Source organism: Myripristis murdjan, chromosome 13 (assembly GCF_902150065.1).
Source record: "Myripristis murdjan chromosome 13, fMyrMur1.1, whole genome shotgun sequence".
Taxonomy (NCBI): domain Eukaryota; kingdom Metazoa; phylum Chordata; class Actinopteri; order Holocentriformes; family Holocentridae; genus Myripristis; species Myripristis murdjan.
The window spans coordinates 40,294,077-40,313,771 of NC_043992.1; the positions used below are offsets into that span (position 1 = coordinate 40,294,077).

At 43.7% G+C, this 19,695-nt stretch overlaps 1 protein-coding gene across 1 annotated transcript; it reads right to left on the bottom strand.

Annotated features, from left to right (window-relative positions):
* Positions 1-1,891: 1,891 nt before the first annotated feature.
* LOC115369778 (polypeptide N-acetylgalactosaminyltransferase 17-like) lies at positions 1,892-17,548 on the bottom strand. The gene is made up of 7 exons (XM_030066445.1): positions 17,102-17,548; positions 16,601-16,952; positions 14,497-14,680; positions 12,140-12,306; positions 7,099-7,273; positions 3,594-3,791; positions 1,892-1,895 (listed from the first exon to the last, which is right to left on the bottom strand). The coding sequence occupies exons 2-7, from the start codon at positions 16,842-16,844 to the stop codon at positions 1,892-1,894; spliced, it is 972 nt and encodes a 323-aa protein (XP_029922305.1). The 5' UTR covers positions 16,845-16,952; positions 17,102-17,548.
* Between the last annotated feature and the right edge of the window lie 2,147 nt (positions 17,549-19,695).

Consider the following 19,695-nt stretch of genomic DNA (forward strand, 5'->3'; position numbering starts at 1 on the left):
TGATTTTACAACGGCATGGAACGCAGCTCAGCCAATCACATTTAAGGATGGGAAGCAGCCGTTTTATAATTAATGAATTAATATGGGCTACTACAGTATAATGAGTATTAATCTGTGCAAAGAATGAATGAATTATTCTGCTGCGCCATCTCAGTTTGATGACATCAGCAATATCAGCCTAGCCTATATGAAATATTATTGTAATTTTGAGTGTAATGCTCAGTTAAATAGGGTTCATTGGGTCATGTTAGCAAGATGGAGCCTTTATTATTATAAGCGTCAGTCTGCTGCTGCTGGGTAACGCTTTTTTTTTTTTTTTTTTGTTTAGCTTCCCCATTCCCGATGCCCTAGCGCCGCCTATGGTGATAGGCTACACCTGTGACCCATCAAATGTGATTTGGTTTGGTTCAGCAGGTAAAAGCAGCTGAGAACAAACAGCAGAAACTGCAGCTGCAGCATCTAAACAGCTGAATGTTTGCTGCTTTGTGTTCAGGAGTCAAACAGAAGTGGGAACAAGTCGCAACAGAATTGAAGGATCTCAGCGTTACGATCGACTGCCATCTCTCCTTCAAGGCTCGGGGAAAAAAAGTCTGTCAGAGTCAAACTGAGTTTGTTGAATTTGAGGCTCATGAGGAACTCCATGTCAAGTCAAGCTGCTAAGATGTTGCTGCAGTCAGTGATCCTCTCTCACATTAGCTGTGCTTTAACAAGCTGCTCACAGGCTGATTCCACAGCACTGAAGCCCAGGGCCGGACTAAAAAACAGCCCTGGACTTTGACTAAGCCCGGCCCAAAACAACAGATGCATGAAAACTCACCCTCTCCCCCCTCCCTTAAAGTTTTGGGAATTCCGTTTCTTACCTTTTACTCTATTACTTTACTGTTTTACTACCAAAAGAGTGTTTTTAATGTCAGTGTAAAATGTTAATGACTAAAATGCACACAAATGATTTAACAACATGTTAAATTATTGTTTGTTTTAAAAATGTAAATTACTTATCAAACAGACCTAACAATTCAGCTACCAATGAATGAGCAGTAGTATGCCTGTGATAACAGATTGAAAAATAAGCCAAAGTGGTACCTCTTCTCTGAATAGACAAGCTAAGCCAGTGTGCTGCTGTTAGCCAGTGAAAATAGAGCAAAGTGGCACCTCTTCGCTTTGTTACACAATCTATGTCAGTGCGCTCTGCCTTTTGGACTCGTACGGTGCCGGTGCAGCTTTGGAATGTTTTTTCTTGGTGGTGCAGGTGAAACCACTGGAGAGGTTGCGCCACCCAGATTTGCTTCCCTTCTCCCAATGAGACTTGAGAGCCCTGCCTCAGTCACCAAAAGCCCACCAAAAGCGTAGTCTGCGTATAGGGAGCGGCGGCCCTGATGGTCTCTCTCTAGTCATCTCAACTTGCACACACGACCACGAGTATCTTTGACACGGCTGAGTGGCGAGTAAGCCTGCGCATCTAAGGGCCTACCGGCGCATTGTTGCCACCTATCGGTCCGGACATGGAACAACAGTAGATTACAAGCAAAAAGGGGAGGAAAAAAAGACCGGCCGGCCGGTATTCTCCAGAACGTCCAGATGGCCAGTCCGCCCACCTGCTGAAGCCACTACAGTTATTGGAGAAACAAACACTGGAGACTCTTGATAAGAGGCCGCATCACTTCCACCAGCGCCCAGTTTGAAGGAAATAGAAGTTCCTGAGCTGGAAAACCTGCTCAGGTATGCAGATGTGTGTGTGACTGACAGAGTTGTTCATGGTGTGGCTCCTCCCCTCTCAGCCTTTGTTAGCAGGAGCATACGTGGATTACATTTTGTTCAGGCACTTTTCAGGACGTCGCAGGTCCTTCTCTATTCAGATCATTTTTCACTTGTTAGAAACTATATTCACACCTCACCTGTAAGGGGAGACAGAAATAAATGAAGCGAGATGGTGTTGCTGGCTTTCTATATCGGTATAGAAAAGACTGGTTCAAACTGTATTGAACAATTCACATGTTCACATTACATTACTTTCTTCAAAAACCCCGGATCTTTTTTTATTATAATTATTATTATTATTTTATTATCCTATACGAAAAATGTGCGTCTTGTGCAGAAAAAGCGGCGTGTCAATATTCAAACCGATCGGACTTTACACTTTTTCGTAATTTATCAACATGAATGGACAATGAGCCCAAGTCCCTGATGGCAGAGCGCTTAGTGTCTCCGCCTTCCATGCAGAAGACCAGGGGTTCAATTCCCCACCCAGACAAGAGGGGATTGTTACTTTATCACCTCACTTTGTTGTTAACCATGACAATGAAGTGACTCTTATTATTCTGCCTCTCATTGGCTAGATCAGTGGTTCCCACCTTTTTCTTGAGGGACCCATATTTTCATCATTGCAGACTTCGGCGATCATTATTTTAACCTACTTCCGGTCCGAGTTGCAGTCGGGTTGGTTGAAAACGTCGGGCAAGTGCGGGTCGTTCATAAGGTTGTGTCCAAAATCACTCACTCACTCACTACTCCCTACTCCCTATATAGGGAATTCAATGTAGTGGACTATGTAGTGAACTCAATAGCGGACCGTTTCGGACACTACTTTGCTCGTTGTTTGGCGCCGTTCCTCAATGCATGATGGGATATATTGCCTGATTAGTGACCATCGGATGTCCACTACATTTTGCAGTGGATTGTGGGATACATCCAGTGGACTATATAGTGAACATCAATAATCACTAAACATTCGGACATCCCTACAAAATGGCGTAATCACTATATAGTGGTTAGGGAGTGATTTCGGACACAGCCTAAGTGTACCCGCGCACTACTGGCATATATGCGCATGTCTGTGTGTGTGTGTGTGTGTGTGTGTGTGTGTGTGTGTGTGTGTGTGTGTGTGAATGAGAATGACAGGGAGACAGAGCGCTATGCAGAGATGATTGAACGGCACAATATTTATATTTTAAAATCGTGTTAGGGGGAAAAAAGCGGAATCAATTTGTGGCGCTTGGTGTTGATTGTGTGATGGATAGATAAATAGATAGGTATACTTTATTGATCCCAGACTGGGAAATTCACACGTGTTGCACCACACTGGTCTGTGTATGGGAAACACTGACTTTCTGCAAGTTTACTCTGTTTACCTCTGTGAGTGTGGGAGGGTGTTCACGTGACAACCCTTTCCTCCAGATTTAATTTTTTAATATCAATGTATTTATTTTATTTATTTATTCAAACTAATTATTAAGCTTTTTAACGCTATGTACTATATATATATATATATATATATATATATATATATATATATATATATACAGTACAGGCCAAAAGTTTGGACACACCTTCTCATTCAATGCATTTTCTTTATTTTCATGACTATTTACATTGTAGATTCTAACTGAAGGAATCAAAACTATGAATGAACACATGTGGAGTTATGAACTTAACAAAAAAAGGTGAAATAACTGAAAACATGTTTTATATTCTAGTTTCTTCAAAATAGCCACCCTTTGCTCTGATTACTGCTTTGCACACTCTTGGCATTCTCTCATCTTTTGGCCTGTATTGTATATACACACACACACACACACACACACACACGTATATACCTGATGGGTGCGGAGGTGTCGCCCTCGTCCCACCACTGCTTGGGCGGGTTGATGTACATGCACCACAGCTCCCAGTTGTATCCGTGGCCTGAGTTCTCGTAGCGCTCCAACTCGAACGTGTCATGTTTGATGTTGTCAGTGGAGGGCAAGATGATCCTCTTGTGATCTTCTTTGATTCTGGCCAGAATTGGCTCGGCCCTGGTGTTGCACAACATGTTTGCTTTTAAATCACTTTAAATCCTTTAAATCACTCTTCAAAACTTACTTCTGGGGACAGGCTTTAGTATGAGGTTGTATTTTATTCATCTTTTGTATATTTCATGAACTGCACATCTTACGTTTTACACTTTAACTTACAGGGCCACCCACCCTCCTCTTTTCTTACTCTCAGGGCTGTGCAGTATGACCTAAATCTAATATCCCGATATGGTCATTTTATATCCAGATAACAATATATATCAATATTGCACCTTTTCAGTGAATTACATGAATAAAATGTTTATCTAAAATGATCACATGAAAAGACCTAGTCCTTATTACATTTCTAATTAAATAAATGACAAATAAAAGATACTTAATCATATTTTATTATTTTTCTCCTTTTATTTGGAACCTTTGGGCAAATTTTCAATTCAACAGCAAACAAAATCTAAGTGTAAGGGCTCTAGTTTCCCGGCGCAGCGCGGGGTGGCGCAGTGAGGCGAACCCCGCGCAGAGCTAGTTTCGACCGGCGAAGCGGGAGAGGCGGACAGTGTCCAAGTTTCGCAGGCGGAGGTTCGCCGAGATGGGAGTGGCGGCGCAGCGGGGGGAGGTGCCGACAGATTCGGCTTGCCGCAGTGACAGTTTCGTGCCAAAAGGCTTCGCCGAGGTGCGCCAAAAGCTCGCCGTCTGAAACCACGTCTACTTTCAGCGCAAGGCGGAGCGGAGCTGGCGCAGTGGAAGTTTGGCTGGCTGGCGCACATTACCAAAACCTCACAATCAGCATAAACGGTGCCAATCTCCTTTGATCTGACATCAGCTGTGACGGGACAGTTGATATGGAGATATATGTATGTGCTGATTGTGATCGTAGCATTGAATAGTGTTTTTTTCGGTATTTATTGCATCGTTCATGTGCCTGACACTCCGGAAGCCTGCCTGTGAGGTTTTGGTGACGTGTCCGCACTGCTCGCCGGTCTCCGCTCCGTGCCTGTCTCCTGAGCTCCGCTCCGCCTGCGGCAATAGACCTCCATGTCAGCTGTGTAAACTTTCATTACGCCTTCGCGCAGCGCATTTTAAAGGCAAGGACAGGGGCTCATTTGATTGGTTACATGTGAATCGGCTGTGTCAAACCCGCTCCATGCCTTCTCTCCTCCCCTCCGCCGGTAGGAGGGACGGCGGAGTACTTGCGCCACCGAGACCGGCGTGCCAAACTTGGAAAATCCGCCTGGCCACACCCAGTTGGCGAAGCGCATCTGCGCTACGCCCCCGCCTCGCCTGGTCTGCGAAACTAGAGCCCTAAGTGTAAAGTATTTAAAATAGCAGTGTAATGATGTACATGCTTCCCAATGCTGGCACAGTTTTTTCCCAGGCAACAACAGTGCCGTGAAGGTGCCATATGGAGGGGCACTACTTCAGTCAGTTACCTCGGTCATTTACTTTTCTGTCAAAACGCTGAGGCTTCCTGCACCCATGCACCACGCACACAGGACGACACAAGGCCATGTACGTCTGCTAGGCTTTTTGGCGCGACAGCCGTGTTTTTTGCCGGTTGATGAAGACAACATGATGCCGATTTTTATGTCTCCTCAACCGGTTGGAACCGAGGAGGTTTGCGTGTCTGTTGTGATGTTGCCAGCTCACCCCCCAAATTCTACAGACTGCAAGGACTCACTAAATTCACAGTGAGAAATATATCAAAACGTTGCTTCGGAGTGAGTGTTTTGCGTAGAGTTAATAAATTGACGCTGCTGTGCAGAGTTTTAGTGATCGGTGAAGTGTGACACTCAGAACAAACAATGGCACCATGTTGACCACAGCATAGATAGATAGATTTACTTCATTGATCCCAAACTGGGAAATCCCTTTTTTTTTTTTTTTTTTTTTTTTTTTTTTTTTAGATACTGCTACTGCTACGCTTCCACACAGGATTTAAATTACACTGTGCTATTGTGCTTGTTGTGCAGTAAGTTTATGTTGCCTACGCTCATGTGTGGAGCGCAAAGGACAACTAAGCGTTGTTCAAATTACAGAATATCACCTAGCGTAATAAATTACCACAGAGTTGATCTGATACAGCACAACACTGAATGACTGACGACTGATGACTTTCTACTGTTGCACGATATCTACTGTCATATCACACAGCTCTACTTACTCTTATCTTATTTTTTCCAGGCACAGGATAGTGTTTGGTGCGTTCATTTTAGGCTCTTTGCTGTTGCTTTGTGCTCTCCTTCATGGACTCTGTAAAGCACTGAGGTGACTCACACTTAGCGGCAGCTTTGAAAGAAAGTGCTGTAATAATGCTGCGGTTGTTCTATTGCACTTCAATGGGTTATGCCTGCAAAATTTTACGCATTTTGGAAAAGTTTTGCTGCCTTAGATAATTTTATTTATATGAAAAAAAAACTGACAAGGCAAAGAGGATTTATGATGACTCAGAACTTCTATTAATAACACAAAATGTGATTCACTTTCATGCAAGACACCATTTGGTAAATGAAGCTGTTATCTTCTCTTTTCAAATAGTGAATATCTCATTTTGAAATGAAATTCTTCATTTGTGCCATAACTAGGGATGCAATGATTTATTCATTACATCAATGCATCAGTTATTAATTTTTGCAGATTCAAGTGAATTGATCTGCTAAAAAAAAATAGAATGAATTGTTCTGACTTTGACCTGATTCAAATGAAATGCTTTGAATCAAATCATTCACCATTCTTTAAAAAATTTCAAATGAGAGGCCAGACCACTAAGTTTATTACAGAAATACTGAGGAAAGATTAAAGCCCTCAGGTTTATGCCAAGACTAATAACTCATAGAATTAATGCAACAATTTACACTGCCTGTCTCTAATGTTTTGTTATCAAAAACACAAAAACACATGTGAAACAAAATGCTCCAATTTTTTTTTTTTTTTTTTTTTTGGTTATGATGGGGTTAAGGAGTTGTCTTTTGTTAGTTATACTCTTTTGAGAACTGAGAGGCATTCATCGTCTCATCATCATCTTTACCACATGACAACAAGGTGGGCCTGCATCATGGTTCACAAAACTGGACCAGACTGAATCGTTCCAAAAACAAAAAAACATCATTTTTAAACTGAACTGCCACCAAAGGAACTGAACCTCTGTTAGCCTAAAGATTCACACTATTCATCACAGCCAAACAGAGCCTGAAGCAAATCCTATGGTGCTGATTCTGTGCTGTTTCTCCCTCAGTGAATGATTTGTCTCCCTAGCATCCCAACAGTTCTACCTTGAGGTTTTCAAGTCTATACAAAGGCCGAACCGACTCACCAGGAAGGAGTGAACTCCACATGGGCATCAAAAAAGCCGGTCACTTCGGCACTGGCCACCTTCCAGCCCTCGATTCTGGCGCGGATCAGCCCCTCTCTCTTCTGGTTCCTGACGATCTTCACCAGGCCGGGGTAGCGCTTGTTCACGTATTCCTCCAGTGGTCCTTTGAGTTGCTCTGGGCCACAAGAGACAAAAACACATGGAATGAAAACAGCAGCAGGGTTTTGGTCTTGTAGTGATTCAGACACCTACAGTGGTGGAAAAAAGTTTTGGGACAGCCCCTGCATTTGTGAAATATTGCATTAACAAATCACTCTTAGGTCTTCAGGTGCAATTTCTTTTAGTCCAGTCACAGCCAAAATACTAAACAAATCCTAAAAAAGCCATGAAAAACTTAAAATTGATTGGTTCCATAAAAATACATAAGAAATTTGGAGTATTGGGTCATTTTGGTACCAGTGACGAAGGTCGTTCTTTTTCTTAAAAGACCCAATTTTGGTTGCCAAGCTTGGTGTCTATATAAAGCAGCACATCTGAAAGTTCTTCAGACACAAAAATGGCTAAAACAAGGAACCTAACGCAGGAAACACGCCTGAAGATAAAGATTACACTGTCAACTATTTAGTTTGGTTCGTTTTTCTTGGAAACAATAAACAAAAAAATATAATTTGTATTTGTTTGTATCTGTCTAATGCAGCCACACCTTTTGAAACACCAAAAAGATTTTTCCACAAATATTTCATGATAATATTTGAGATTGTGTAAAATTTTAAGGGTGTCCGAAAACTTTTTTCCACCGCTGTATTTGCCAGAGGTTTTCACTGACCTTTCCATGACTTTTCCATAAAATGCATTTTTTAGATTTGCCCCTGAAAATGTTTGTTTTAGCACCATGGGCGCTATGTGGTGAAAGTCAGTCAAATACTGTATATAAGCCTCTGTAAAACAAACGAGAGACTCACATAAACCTGGACAGAGTTTTTCACTTTGTAAGTCCAGTCCAAGCTGAAACAACAGAGCAGTCAGTCTGTGGATACCACTGGCTCGCAGAGGTGAAGTAAAGTATGTTCAGCTTTCTTTACCACACTGAGACAAACTGATGCATGAACACACATCACAGGAATCCTCAAGGGCCACAACACGCTGAACTGGTGAATCAGTTTTAAACTGAGCGAACACTGTGTTGGTCAGTTTCCACGGCTTTGCAATTGTTTTTTTTTTCATAACTTTTCCCAGGACCTGGAAATTGCATTTTCAAATTTCCGGAGTTTGTCTGACCCTATGAACCCTGCTCGTGGTTCGAGAGTCTGCTCTTCAACTTAAGGACGAAGCATTAAGCCACAAGAAAGGCTTTGAGCCCCTGCCAGCGCTGGGTTTGTTGTTCTTTGGCTGACCCTGACCCTGACCCAGACAAGAGGAAACAGAACAGCTCCTCAGCGATCAATAAAGAATCCCGTCGTCTGATTATTCGCACTCAGAGGAACAAAAACACAACCAAACCAAAAGGCCTCGTCACATTGGCCAGTTTTGTGTCATATTCAAGACTCAAACACACACAGCGGCAGGAGGATGCGACGTAAGCGTGTTCTCTCGCGTCCCTGCGGCTCTGTATCGCCTTCCAGCAGACGGCAAAAACCACCACAGGGAGTCTGCGGCTTCCTGAGTGGTGGCAGCCGCTGCACCTTTGATCTCTCACTCAAGTGATCAGCCTTTTCCCTCCGGAGCCAAACAGTCACAGCCCCTCTTCCTTTGCATCACACACACACACACACACACACACACACACACGCCTACACACACACACTTGCACATATTTGTAATGCTCTCTGTTTTTCTGTCTCTCTATATTCTTGATGATCATCACAGACAAATAAACACATTTCTGATGCTCTTTGTCTCGGTTTCTCACACACACACGCACACACACGCATACACACGTGTGAGTTTTGTCCAAACCGTCACGCGAGGCCAAAAAAGCCGAGCCGGGCGACGTATGCAGGCGGAGAGAGAATGGTGAGTGTTATTTGTTTGCATGCCTCGCCTTCTCCCCTGCTGCAGTTTCCTCCCTCTGTGATAGATAGCTGGCTCTCAGCCATCCAGCAGAGCCAAGAGCATGGGGGGGATTGAACTGTCTCTCCCTCCTTTTACCCTCCTCTCCCTCTCTCTCTCTCTCCCTCTCTCTCTCTCCTTGCATTTCTGGCCATCCTCAGCCACTTTTTCATGCCCCGGCTGTTTCTGCCTCCACGCATGAGGTCTCTCCTCCTCTTCCTCTCGTACCGTCTCTCGCGTCCCATTTCCTCATCGCATCTGTTTTACTCTTCCGTTCTATTGCGTTCCTCCCTCCCTCCTTTCCATATGCATTACACTCGCTCTCCTTCTCTCTGTCCGACCCTATTTTTCTTGAGGCCCCTCACTCTTTCCCACCCTCTCTCTCTCTCTCTCTCTCTCTCACTTCGTCTGCCACTTCCTCTAATAGCCTGGCTTGATCTCCTCGCTCTGTGTGCATCTTTCTCTCTCTTTCACACTACCTATTTTCACCTCCTCTGCTCCGACTCTCCCTTCAAGCTACTTTCCCCTCCACAACATACGCCTCTTCCTCTCTCCCTCCTCATTCATTTCATCCCATCCGCCCTCATCCCTCCTTGCAGTCCACTCCCCTCCGCTCTTCCTGTCTTCGTCTTACAGGGCCCAGCCTGGCAGCGCAGCCCCATAAATAAGACGGGGACATCTCTCCAGTGACATCCTATTGTGGCACTCTGCCTCTCCGCCTGTCCGCCCCGCAAAAGCTGGACCCATTAGTCACCCGACCAAACACCGAGCCTCAATACCGGTGGACGCGGCTTCTGTCGAGGAGACGCCCGTCACCTTGTCACCCTGATGGAGCCCCGTTACGCATTCGACGCCGCCGTCCTGCCAGTGGACATTTCAGGGCGCCATCTTTCCCTGTGTTCCCCGCAGCAAGCCTTAACGTATGCTTTTGTGTTGGCTGACGCTGTCTGTGTCGCACACGCCGGAGCTCGAATTTCTTGTATGAAATTGCTTTGAAGTGTTTGCAAGTGTTGTTTTTTACATGCTTATAAGAGATTAAGCCTTTATAGGGCAAGTGACTATTTTTGGTAATTTCAGAAATTTTACATATCAGGCCCATCCCCTGTCTCAGTCAGTTCAATAATCATTTGGTCTTCACCCAGCCAATCAGCAAGGATCGCTCTACATCCCAGGTCACATGATTGTGGCATTTGACCAATCTCAATGGCTTTGATTTTCTATTACAAAATGAAAATTTTAGAAAAATGTTATAAAAGTAATAAAGTCCTGTCATGTTCACTAATAACAGTCTAGGGTTGTTGTTTTTTTTTTTGAATTTCACAGTATTTCAATGAGTGCCCTATAAAGGGTTAAAGAGTTTGGGTGTTGCTCGTGCAAAAGGGTGTGTCACATGTGCACAAAATGAAGAATAATAAACAAGGAAACACATAATGTACATCATAAAGGGAAGTCAATATAGGCACTCGGCTGTATGCTCAGAGCACAATATGGAGTGTTGATTGTAAACTCTATTGGTGACAGGGGACAGTACGTTCTGCAGCTGCAATCTGAGGAGGCTCTAAATTATTTGTGTGTGTGTGTGTGTGTGTGTGTGTGTGTGTGTGTGTGTGTGTGTGCGTGCATGCATGTCTGCACTACCTGCCTATAACTGTTATTTTGAGCCATTATTTCATGCTACATGTTTAAATTCTACCATCTATATGCCAAATCTCAAAGGATGAAACACATTACAAGGATTTAGTGTTTTTTGTTTTGTGTGTGTGTGTGTGTGTGTTTCTCTGTCTGAATGTCATTCTTTGCAGGATGGAGAAGCCTCTGATGCATTTAGATTATCGCAGGACATTAAAAAGTCTCCCCTGAAACCCATTTTAACAAATTTCATATGCTGGTTAGCGGCTTTGTAAGGCAGAGTGAGGCAAGTTTCACAGACCGTTACCTCTGAGGCTGACTGAAGTAATATCTGTCAAATCAGCACAGGCAACACAGACTGGGCCATAATGTTTATTTAAAGACTAATATCTGCCTAATATCTGTCTAAACCAGGGCTTGTTGCTGATTGGTTGAAGCAGATCTACCTGAACAGGGCGTGCAGGAAGATGCGTGAGCTTTAATTGGGTCAGGTGTGAAAGAGCAGAGCTGGAACCAAAACCTGCAGGACAGGGGGCCCTGGAGGACTGGGTTGGTGACCCCTGGTCCAAATCAACATATTAATGTATCAGCGTATAATGGTATGAGTGTGTTTAAGCTCACAGTGCAAAAACTAACACGCACACATGAGGTCAACTCCACGAAGAGTAAAAAAAAGTGACATTTTTATATCGGATATTCTGCCTTGTTTCAACATATTTATACTTGTTCCCAGAAAAATTCCTGAAATGAGGAAAAACTGCATTGGAAACAAGTGGGACAGTCTCACCCCCTGGTACATATATATATATATATATATTTTTTTTTTTTTTTTACTTATACGAAAAATAAGATTTTAACCCTTTCATGCATGAATTATGAAAGCCTGAGTCCAGATTTTTTTCTTATGTGTTTTTACTCTTCTTCGGGCATGAATATCTCTGTGAGTCTCCATACTTCTTTCAGAATACAGGACTGGTCCTACCATGTCATTCTACTAGTATTAATATGTTATCAGCAACAAGAGCTGGCAGTCTCTGCATGAACCTCAATGTAGGGGAGCAGCAGAGAGCACTCTATCAGCTGATGTGCAATTCTACCATAGAAACCACTGCATTTAGGAGAAAATGACTTTTAAACAGCTGTCCACTGTAGTGACCGCTATGTGTGAAAGGGTTAACACTGAATATGAGACTGAATGATTCGATTTTTTTGCAGTGTGCATATTGAATGTATGATACTCTGTTTTTTTTCTACCTGTAGCTTTTTTCCTCCTCTTGACAGGAAATGCGGGACTTGAGATACAGCAGATCCCAGTCATTTGGGGAAAAAGACACGGGCGCTTTGGGAATAAAAGTCTACTGACCGTCATCGCTGTTGTCGTCCACCAGGATGATCTCTTTGAGCAGGTGAGCTGGTGTGTGATTGACAGCTGAGTGCACTGAGCGGAGGATCACTGACAGAGCCTCGTTGACGAAGATGAAGATGAGGGAGATCTGGGGGAGGTCTCTCGGGTAGCTGACCTTCCTGCATCTGGACAGACAGACAGACAGACACGCAGTATGTTACGCCACAGTGTGACTATCTTATCTGAAAGCCAAATGAAACCTTTTCTATGTGAGGTTATTCTAATGCCTTGCTGTGAGACTTGCATCCTGGGATTTGCGCGCTCCTCTCTTCCTCAATCATCGCTGTGAAAGACCAAGCTGCCTCCACAGAGCTGCTGACATCTTGTTCACAGAGGCTAAAAGACGAATCACGTGCCTTCTCCTGTTCAACTATAATCACATGGGTTTTCCTTTCCTTTTCCTTTTTTTTCCATATTGGCCTATTCACAGTCTGTCTACTGCAGATAGGAGGCCTATTTTTACTGCAGCCTTTGTTTAAATGGGCTACAGCTCTAATGAAGGGGAGAGAGGTGCATCAAGGCTTTGGCTGCATCTCTCTGTGCAGTTACACTGGTGGAGAGTGACTTCCTTCCTTTCCTTATCTCCTTTCCTTGTCACATTAAAAAAAAAGGTGGTCTTCGTATCTTATTATCTTCCATAATAGAATAAAGGCAGCCTACATTATCAGTATGAACCCTATGTATTCACAACAGCCGGTGAAGTCAGATGGCACAATTATCCTCAACCTTGTGACAGCCCCAAAACAAACATGCCTATGTATCCGTTACAGGCTTAACAATGAATAATGGTGAACTTAAGTTAAGTATGTTAAGTATGATTACAATAGAGCTGTGTATTGGAAATATATTTTTTCACATTCTTAATCATATCAGAACTCCCTAAATGACTGAGTGATCCCCCTGGGCCGTCCTGACCCTCCGGTTGAGGGCACAGGATTGTGTCAAGGGACTAATGAATTGCCCCTACACATATTTTTTTTAACTATGTCAAATAATATTGTCATTTTAACTCCACATCAGGTTATAAGCAGCTGGCATAAAGTCTATACAGACTTGCAGAGTTGCCAGGTTTGCATGTTTTCTGCAAAAAGTGCACTATTTTTTATTTTTTTAAAGAGCGCTGGAGAAGGAAAGATATGAGGGATACCAACATAATAAAAAATGTCCTGGCCAGTGTTAAAACCAAACTGCACCAAACAGTAGCACATTGTGGAAAGTGTTGCCTAAAAACTTCCTCTACACTGCTGAGCGACTGTCATTTACATTTTTGTTTTCAAGTGTCTCCATCTCAGTGAATCCACAATGAAATGATGGTTGCTGGCACTCCTGGCACCAGGATGATCGCTGTGTCTTTAAAAGTCCACTGACAGGGGGCAGCCCAGTCACCAGATAAGAGCGCACACCACGTGTTCCGGCTGAGTCCTGTTCGCAGCACACTGGGTTTGAATCTGACCTCAGGCCATTTGCTGCGTGCCATCCCCTCTGTCTCTCTGCCCTTACTGCCTCTTTCTACTGTGACTGTCAAATAAAGCAGACACGCCAAAAAAATAATCTTTAAAAAACTGATACTGGTACTGTTACTGATACTAAAAGGCTATAATTACTACTACATATACTGCCACAACTACTACTACTTCAAGTGCTACTACTACTGCTAATTCTATTACTGCATTAGCAGTAGTAGTCCCGACCATGGAAGCTACGCAACTGGTGGCAGAGATTGGCTGAAGGCTTTCTCATCATCCCCGACTTTCAAACGGGGGCTGTTGCTCATTTAACTGGGGTTCAGGAGCAGAGACAGACACTTTGTGAATGAACATTTCTATGGAAAGCTCGCAGACAGATACAACACAAGGCTATTTGGGAGTATGGGAGCATGCACCCCTGGATGCACATGCATATACACTGATGATACGCAAATGCAATCAGAAGCATGCAGTTCACACCTGCTGATACAAGCACCACCTGTGTGTGTGTGTTTAGATTTATCTGCCCATGCATACATGCATATCGATGGACACACTGATAGTGCAGCTTCATCACAAATCCAACAACAGATTAAGAGGCACAGACAGAGAGAGAGAGAGAGGAAGAGAAATTAAAAGGGACGGGTGCAGTGCATTAGGTACAAACACTTCAAAGCACACTGGAATTTGTTCCTGATACCAGCAGAAGGGTCATGAAGCCAAACATTTTATTAGTGCTCTTAAAAATAAAACATGCTCATTTTAAAGTGCAGGGTTATGAAATCTGCACAGAGAACAAGTTTGTCCCGTTTTTTGACAGCTTTGGCTAAATCAAATCTCTGTGCTCACTTGCTGGGACGGTGGTCCGGGATGGTCCGATCCAGAGAGATTTTGTCACTGAGGTAGGCATTATATCCATACTTCTCCCTCAGGTATTTTGCATCACTCTCCTCAGCTGGTGATAGGGTGGCAGGGAGGCCACCTTTACCTCGACCCCCAAAGCCCTCAATGAGGCCGAGAGATTTAGAAAGACCTGAGCAAGGCAAACGAGAAGATTACATGTCAGTATCCCCTGGTGTGGCTGAGTCACTCCTCTTTCAATAATCCTGTCTAAGGCTTACAGGTGTTACCCCCACACACAAAATCCTATCAGAGATCCAACTCCAACCCCATGTGAGCGAAGGTAGTCATTCGCTGTTGAGAGAGGTGAGCTTATGATTTGATGTGACATTATGACAAAGTGTTGGCACAGATTGTGCCTTCAGTACGGGGTTACAGTATAAAAATAGAGATGTAACAAATATGCTCAGCCCTGGGGTTCCCAGTCTTACTCGCCTGCTGATCCTATATTGAGGCTGCAAAATTCCAGCAAGGAAAAAAAAGGCATCAAGATTCAACATGGAGCTGTCTAATTAATGATAAAAGGCAGAAATCTTTCACTCTCCAGGTTGTGAGCCGGGCAGTGAGGCTGCACAGTGGCCTTTCATTTGTTCACTGTTCATTTCAAAGTGAGGGATAACCATCATTACATTCATCTTAGTTTATTTGGGATTATTTGGGGACAGCAGGGCAGCCTGTTGGCTAAAGGGACCATCCTTCAACCCGGTGGTTCATGCACCACTGCTGACAAACATCCACCCTGCTCAAGTGTCCTTGAGCGAGGCACTGAATGCCTGCCAGCTCCAGCGTGTTGCTCGAACCAACCCTGACCTCTGACCTCACTGGAGCACCAAGACACATGGATCAGTTCAGTACCAGAATAGCTCTAGATTGACAAAGTTTTAGGGATAAGTAAAAACTATTTTTTCTTTAGAACTTTAATCTTAAGTCATCTAAAGTCAAGGAAGAGTGTAAATAAATAAATTGTTCAAAGTTTTCAAATTTCTGAGCTTCTTTCTGTTTTGCCTCTTAGGAGGACAAACTTGCGAATAAATATGATTCTGGAAAGCAAAGGTCAAATTTGTACAAAAATAAAATTAATTTAACTTAAAACATTCTGTCGTTGTATAAAATTTAATGAAGCAGAAATATGATTTTTTTTTAAAATATTGCCTATTTATTGCAATGCATCTTTCAAACAATTAAATAGGTATTTTAAAATATCGCTGTAATAGCTTTTCTTACTGTATGTTAGCCTACATTAAACAGTCAGTTAACATTGTTGCTAATGGCGAGAAAACTTTGCCCCAGATCTGCCCTAAAAATGGCCAGTTTTCCAATTTGCACAATCAAGTTTTCACAATCAATCACGTTTTTCTGGTAAACTCAAGCCCTACCATTATTAGAGAAGCTCTTGCTGTGAGAAAATAAACTACCAAACAAAGGCACCTAAGAGTTTGTTGATTATATAGCTTTTATTAGTGACTCCGATGCAAGCTAAGTTAACTAGGCAGTGCCTGGTTAACTTATTACCAATCTCCAACATAGTCAGTTAACATTATTGTGCATGGTGGGAAAACTTTGCCCCGGGTCTGCCCTAAAAATGGCCAGTTTTCAAATTGGTACCATTACATTTTCAAAGCAACAAAGGTTAACTTTATAAGCTCACTATTGCTGTACCTAATTTAAATAAAATAATATATAAATAAATAAATAGCTTGTAAATAAAAAAAAAAAAACTGCATGTGCTTTTGTGCTTATTTATAATCATGTAAACTCAGGTCTTAACATTATTTGAGAATTTCTTGCTGTAAGAAAATAAACTAAGAGACTCTGGTAAATAAGAGATGAGACTAGCCCAGCCGAAAAACAAATGAAATGAGCCAACCTCTTTGTGTGTGTGTGTGTGTGTGTGTGTGTGTGTGTGTGTGTGTGTGTGTGTAAAGACAAGATTTTGAGAAGCTCCTTTAATGTCTAATACCAGGGGCACCTACAATGACCTTAGCGTCTCTGCAGATGGGTTGGGGATGTTTGTAGGTTCACAGGTTTTTGGGTTAAGTTTTTTTTTTTTTACCATTTAATTGCCTGTACACCACGTCCTCCAGAGAGCCGAGTCTCTTGAGCAGCACCTCATGACTAATGCCGGCGCCCTGCTGCGCCGTCCCGTTGCCCCGGGGCCTCTTCCCATCAGCCGTAGCCTCCTGACCGACGGCCGGGACGCTACGTGTATTGCACTTGGCCCAGAAAGTCATGAAACCGGCCACGGCGAGCACGTTCAGCACCAGTAAGACCCTCCATCTCCTGAACACAAAAGCCATTAAAGTCGTCGATGTCCGGGCTCCGAGAGAGGGGACAGGGACGGACACTGTCTCCAGAGAAGCCGTGTCACAAATTCAGGGCTCCCTCGCCTTGCGATGTGCAAAAAGCTGCAGGTATAAGCAACCAGGTTAGGTCGGCACACACCCGCACGGGCTATGTGCATTAGAGAAGAGAGAAATAAATTGCAAAAACCTCAAGAATGTTCACATTTTGAGCCATTGCTCATATTCATAGCCATAAATTAACTGTGACTTACCATTTGGCACCGGGGTTATTTTAGGTTGCATCCCCCTTCTGAGGAAATTGGGGGAGCTTGGCCATCGGCTTTCATCCGTGTCACCACCACTTAGGGGATCTTGTTTTAAGATCATGCACGGAGGATGTAAGACAAAGAGTCGAGCATATGTTGAGCGCGAAGAAGCGGTATACCTGAATAATTTAAGAGTCAGGAGACTATCAAGTCCTTTCTTTTTTCTCTTTGCGTCTAACAGAAGTCGGCGATGACGCGACTGAACAAGACTGCGCGCAAAATAGTCCGGATTCACAGACACTGGGAACCTTCAAAACGCCTTTACCGCGTTCCTGAGCCTTGATAACCTATGCGCATATCACCTTATATCCCTGAAAATATCACCGGGAGATGCGATCCAAGACACTGCATGGATTATGCTCGGGTACAATGGTTCACAGACGCAGCATCCTCCGGCGAAGGTATGGAGGCTCCTCACACGCAGCGGCAGCGGCAGGGAAAGGAATCGCGTCCCTTCTTACATTTCCCCGGTCGGTTAACACTCACCAATGTTTTCCCCGTTACACTCCCGCCTTTATTGCATGTCGTTTCTTGGTATTTCATCTAATTCTCCCCCATCAGCAATACGGCGCCTAGTAAGGGCGCAGATAAAAACGTGGAGTGGATCTGGGGAGGTTGTCTTACTCTCAGGCTGAGCTCTGCATGGGGTTTGTGTAAATAGTTCACAGCAGTTCAGTGCTGGTGGGTGGGTGGTGGTTGGAGCGTCTGCTCACTAGCACCCAATTATCTGCAATTACAGTACATTTAAATCACGTTACATTACCTCCCAATGTGGGGCCTAGTGATCCACTAGGGGTCCTTCTTGTGCTCCATGCGGTCCCCAGGGTGAATGAATTAAAGCACAGTTTAATTTTACTGTCATTACGCTTCCTATAGGAGTGATCCAGTGGCGGTTCTGCCTATGTTGCCGCCCTAGGCGAAATTACTGGCTTGCGCCCTTCCATGTTACTACTCTTACCGCGGCGCGAGTCGGTCGCGGCACCAGGCATGCCGGCCGCTCACCTGTCAGATCCGGCAGACCTGACCGGGTGGGCGCGGTACCGGCCGGTGCCACGGCCGGCGCGCCTGATGCAGGCCAGTGGCTTTTTTATTCAAACAAGATTTTGTCCATTTCAAAAGTAGGCTAGCCTATTTTTTCCAAAAAAGGGTCTTGGAAAAAGAGGGGTCGTCTTAAAATCAGGGTCGTCTTTTATGCGGGTCAATATGGTAATCTAGTAAACTGGCAATTTTTTTTTTTTTGAGGACGCACTTTTCTTTTCTTTTCCCTTTTTTTTTTTTTTTTGAGGACGCACTTTTCTTTTCTTTTCCCTTTTTTTTTTTTTTTTTTTTTTTTTTTTTTTGCAGGGCGCTCCTGCGCCCCCAAGTAGATTGCGCCCTGGGCGGTTGCCCACATTGCCCATAGCAAAAACCGTCCCTGGAGTGATCACAATGGAAAACATGCATGAACGGATGTTTGGGTCAAAGGTTCCTCAGACCTTACCCCGACACACACCCACATACACACAGACACTTTCGAAATCCTGTATAAAATAGATTTAAAAAAAAAAAAAAAAAAAAAAAAAAAAAAAATCGTCTCAGATGGCATTACTCAGCGTATCAAATCGTTATCAGAAAGGGCGTTTTTGTTATGAAATTGTTTGGGAACCTCTGAAAAAAAATCTTTTTCCTGCTGTTCTATAAGGTGGGTTATCTGATATAAATAATAAAACTATAATCCGTTTGGAATAAGCAGTCTTCATCCTATTATTGCATCCACAGTTTAAAAAAAGAAAAAAGAAAAAAGAAAAAAGAAAAAAGAAATTAAAGCTGCAAGCAGCGTTGGACGGGCCCTCGCCCCCCCCATGCATGTCGGGGACGGCGCGCGTGTCGAAACGTAGACAATTCGTCAGTTTGTGCCATTTTTAAGGGTATGTTTCGGTGCTTTTATTTTGAAAGAGTTTTGGGCTTTTATTTTGAAAGGCCGCGGAAGTCCTAGTGTGTGACCGACAGGACTACTGGCAGCTGCTGCATGATCACACCAAAATGCAGGCACACACACTCACTCACTCACTCACTCACTCACTCACACAAACACACACACACACACATACGCACGTGCACACACACACACACGTGCACACACACACACACACACACACACACACACACACACAACGCCAACTAAAACCCACTGGTAGTACATTCGCTGCTGGTGCCCCTCTGGCCACTAGCAGCGCCCCTCCAGCAGATGGCGCCCTTAGCATGTCCTAGTGTGTGACTGACTTGAGTACTGGCAGCTGTGGCATGATCACACCAAAATGCAGGCAGACAGAGAAATCCTCATTCAATCCAATGGAGAAATCCAGAAAACCCACCCCTGTTTGAGGTGTCACAGCTCGGTCACCGTTTGAGTGACAGACTTGTTTCAAAGCTTAACGAGTCACAAGACTCGGATCTATAAATCTCCCATTTACATGATTTTGCTGTCTTTTACCGTTTTGGAGTTACCGCAGTTTTAGTTTGAGAGTGTTTTCTGCTCCCTCTGAGCTCTTACAATGGGT

Coding starts and splice junctions, on each gene's coding strand:
- LOC115369778 (XM_030066445.1), bottom strand. CDS start 16,844: ATGGCTTTTGTGTTCAGGAGATGGAGGGTCTTACTGGTGCTGAACGTG. Junction 14,681..16,600: donor GGTGTACAGGCAATTAAATG/GTAAAAAAAAAA, acceptor TGCCTTGCTCAG/GTCTTTCTAAATCTCTCGGC. Junction 12,307..14,496: donor CCGGACCACCGTCCCAGCAA/GTGAGCACAGAG, acceptor CTGTCTGTCCAG/ATGCAGGAAGGTCAGCTACC.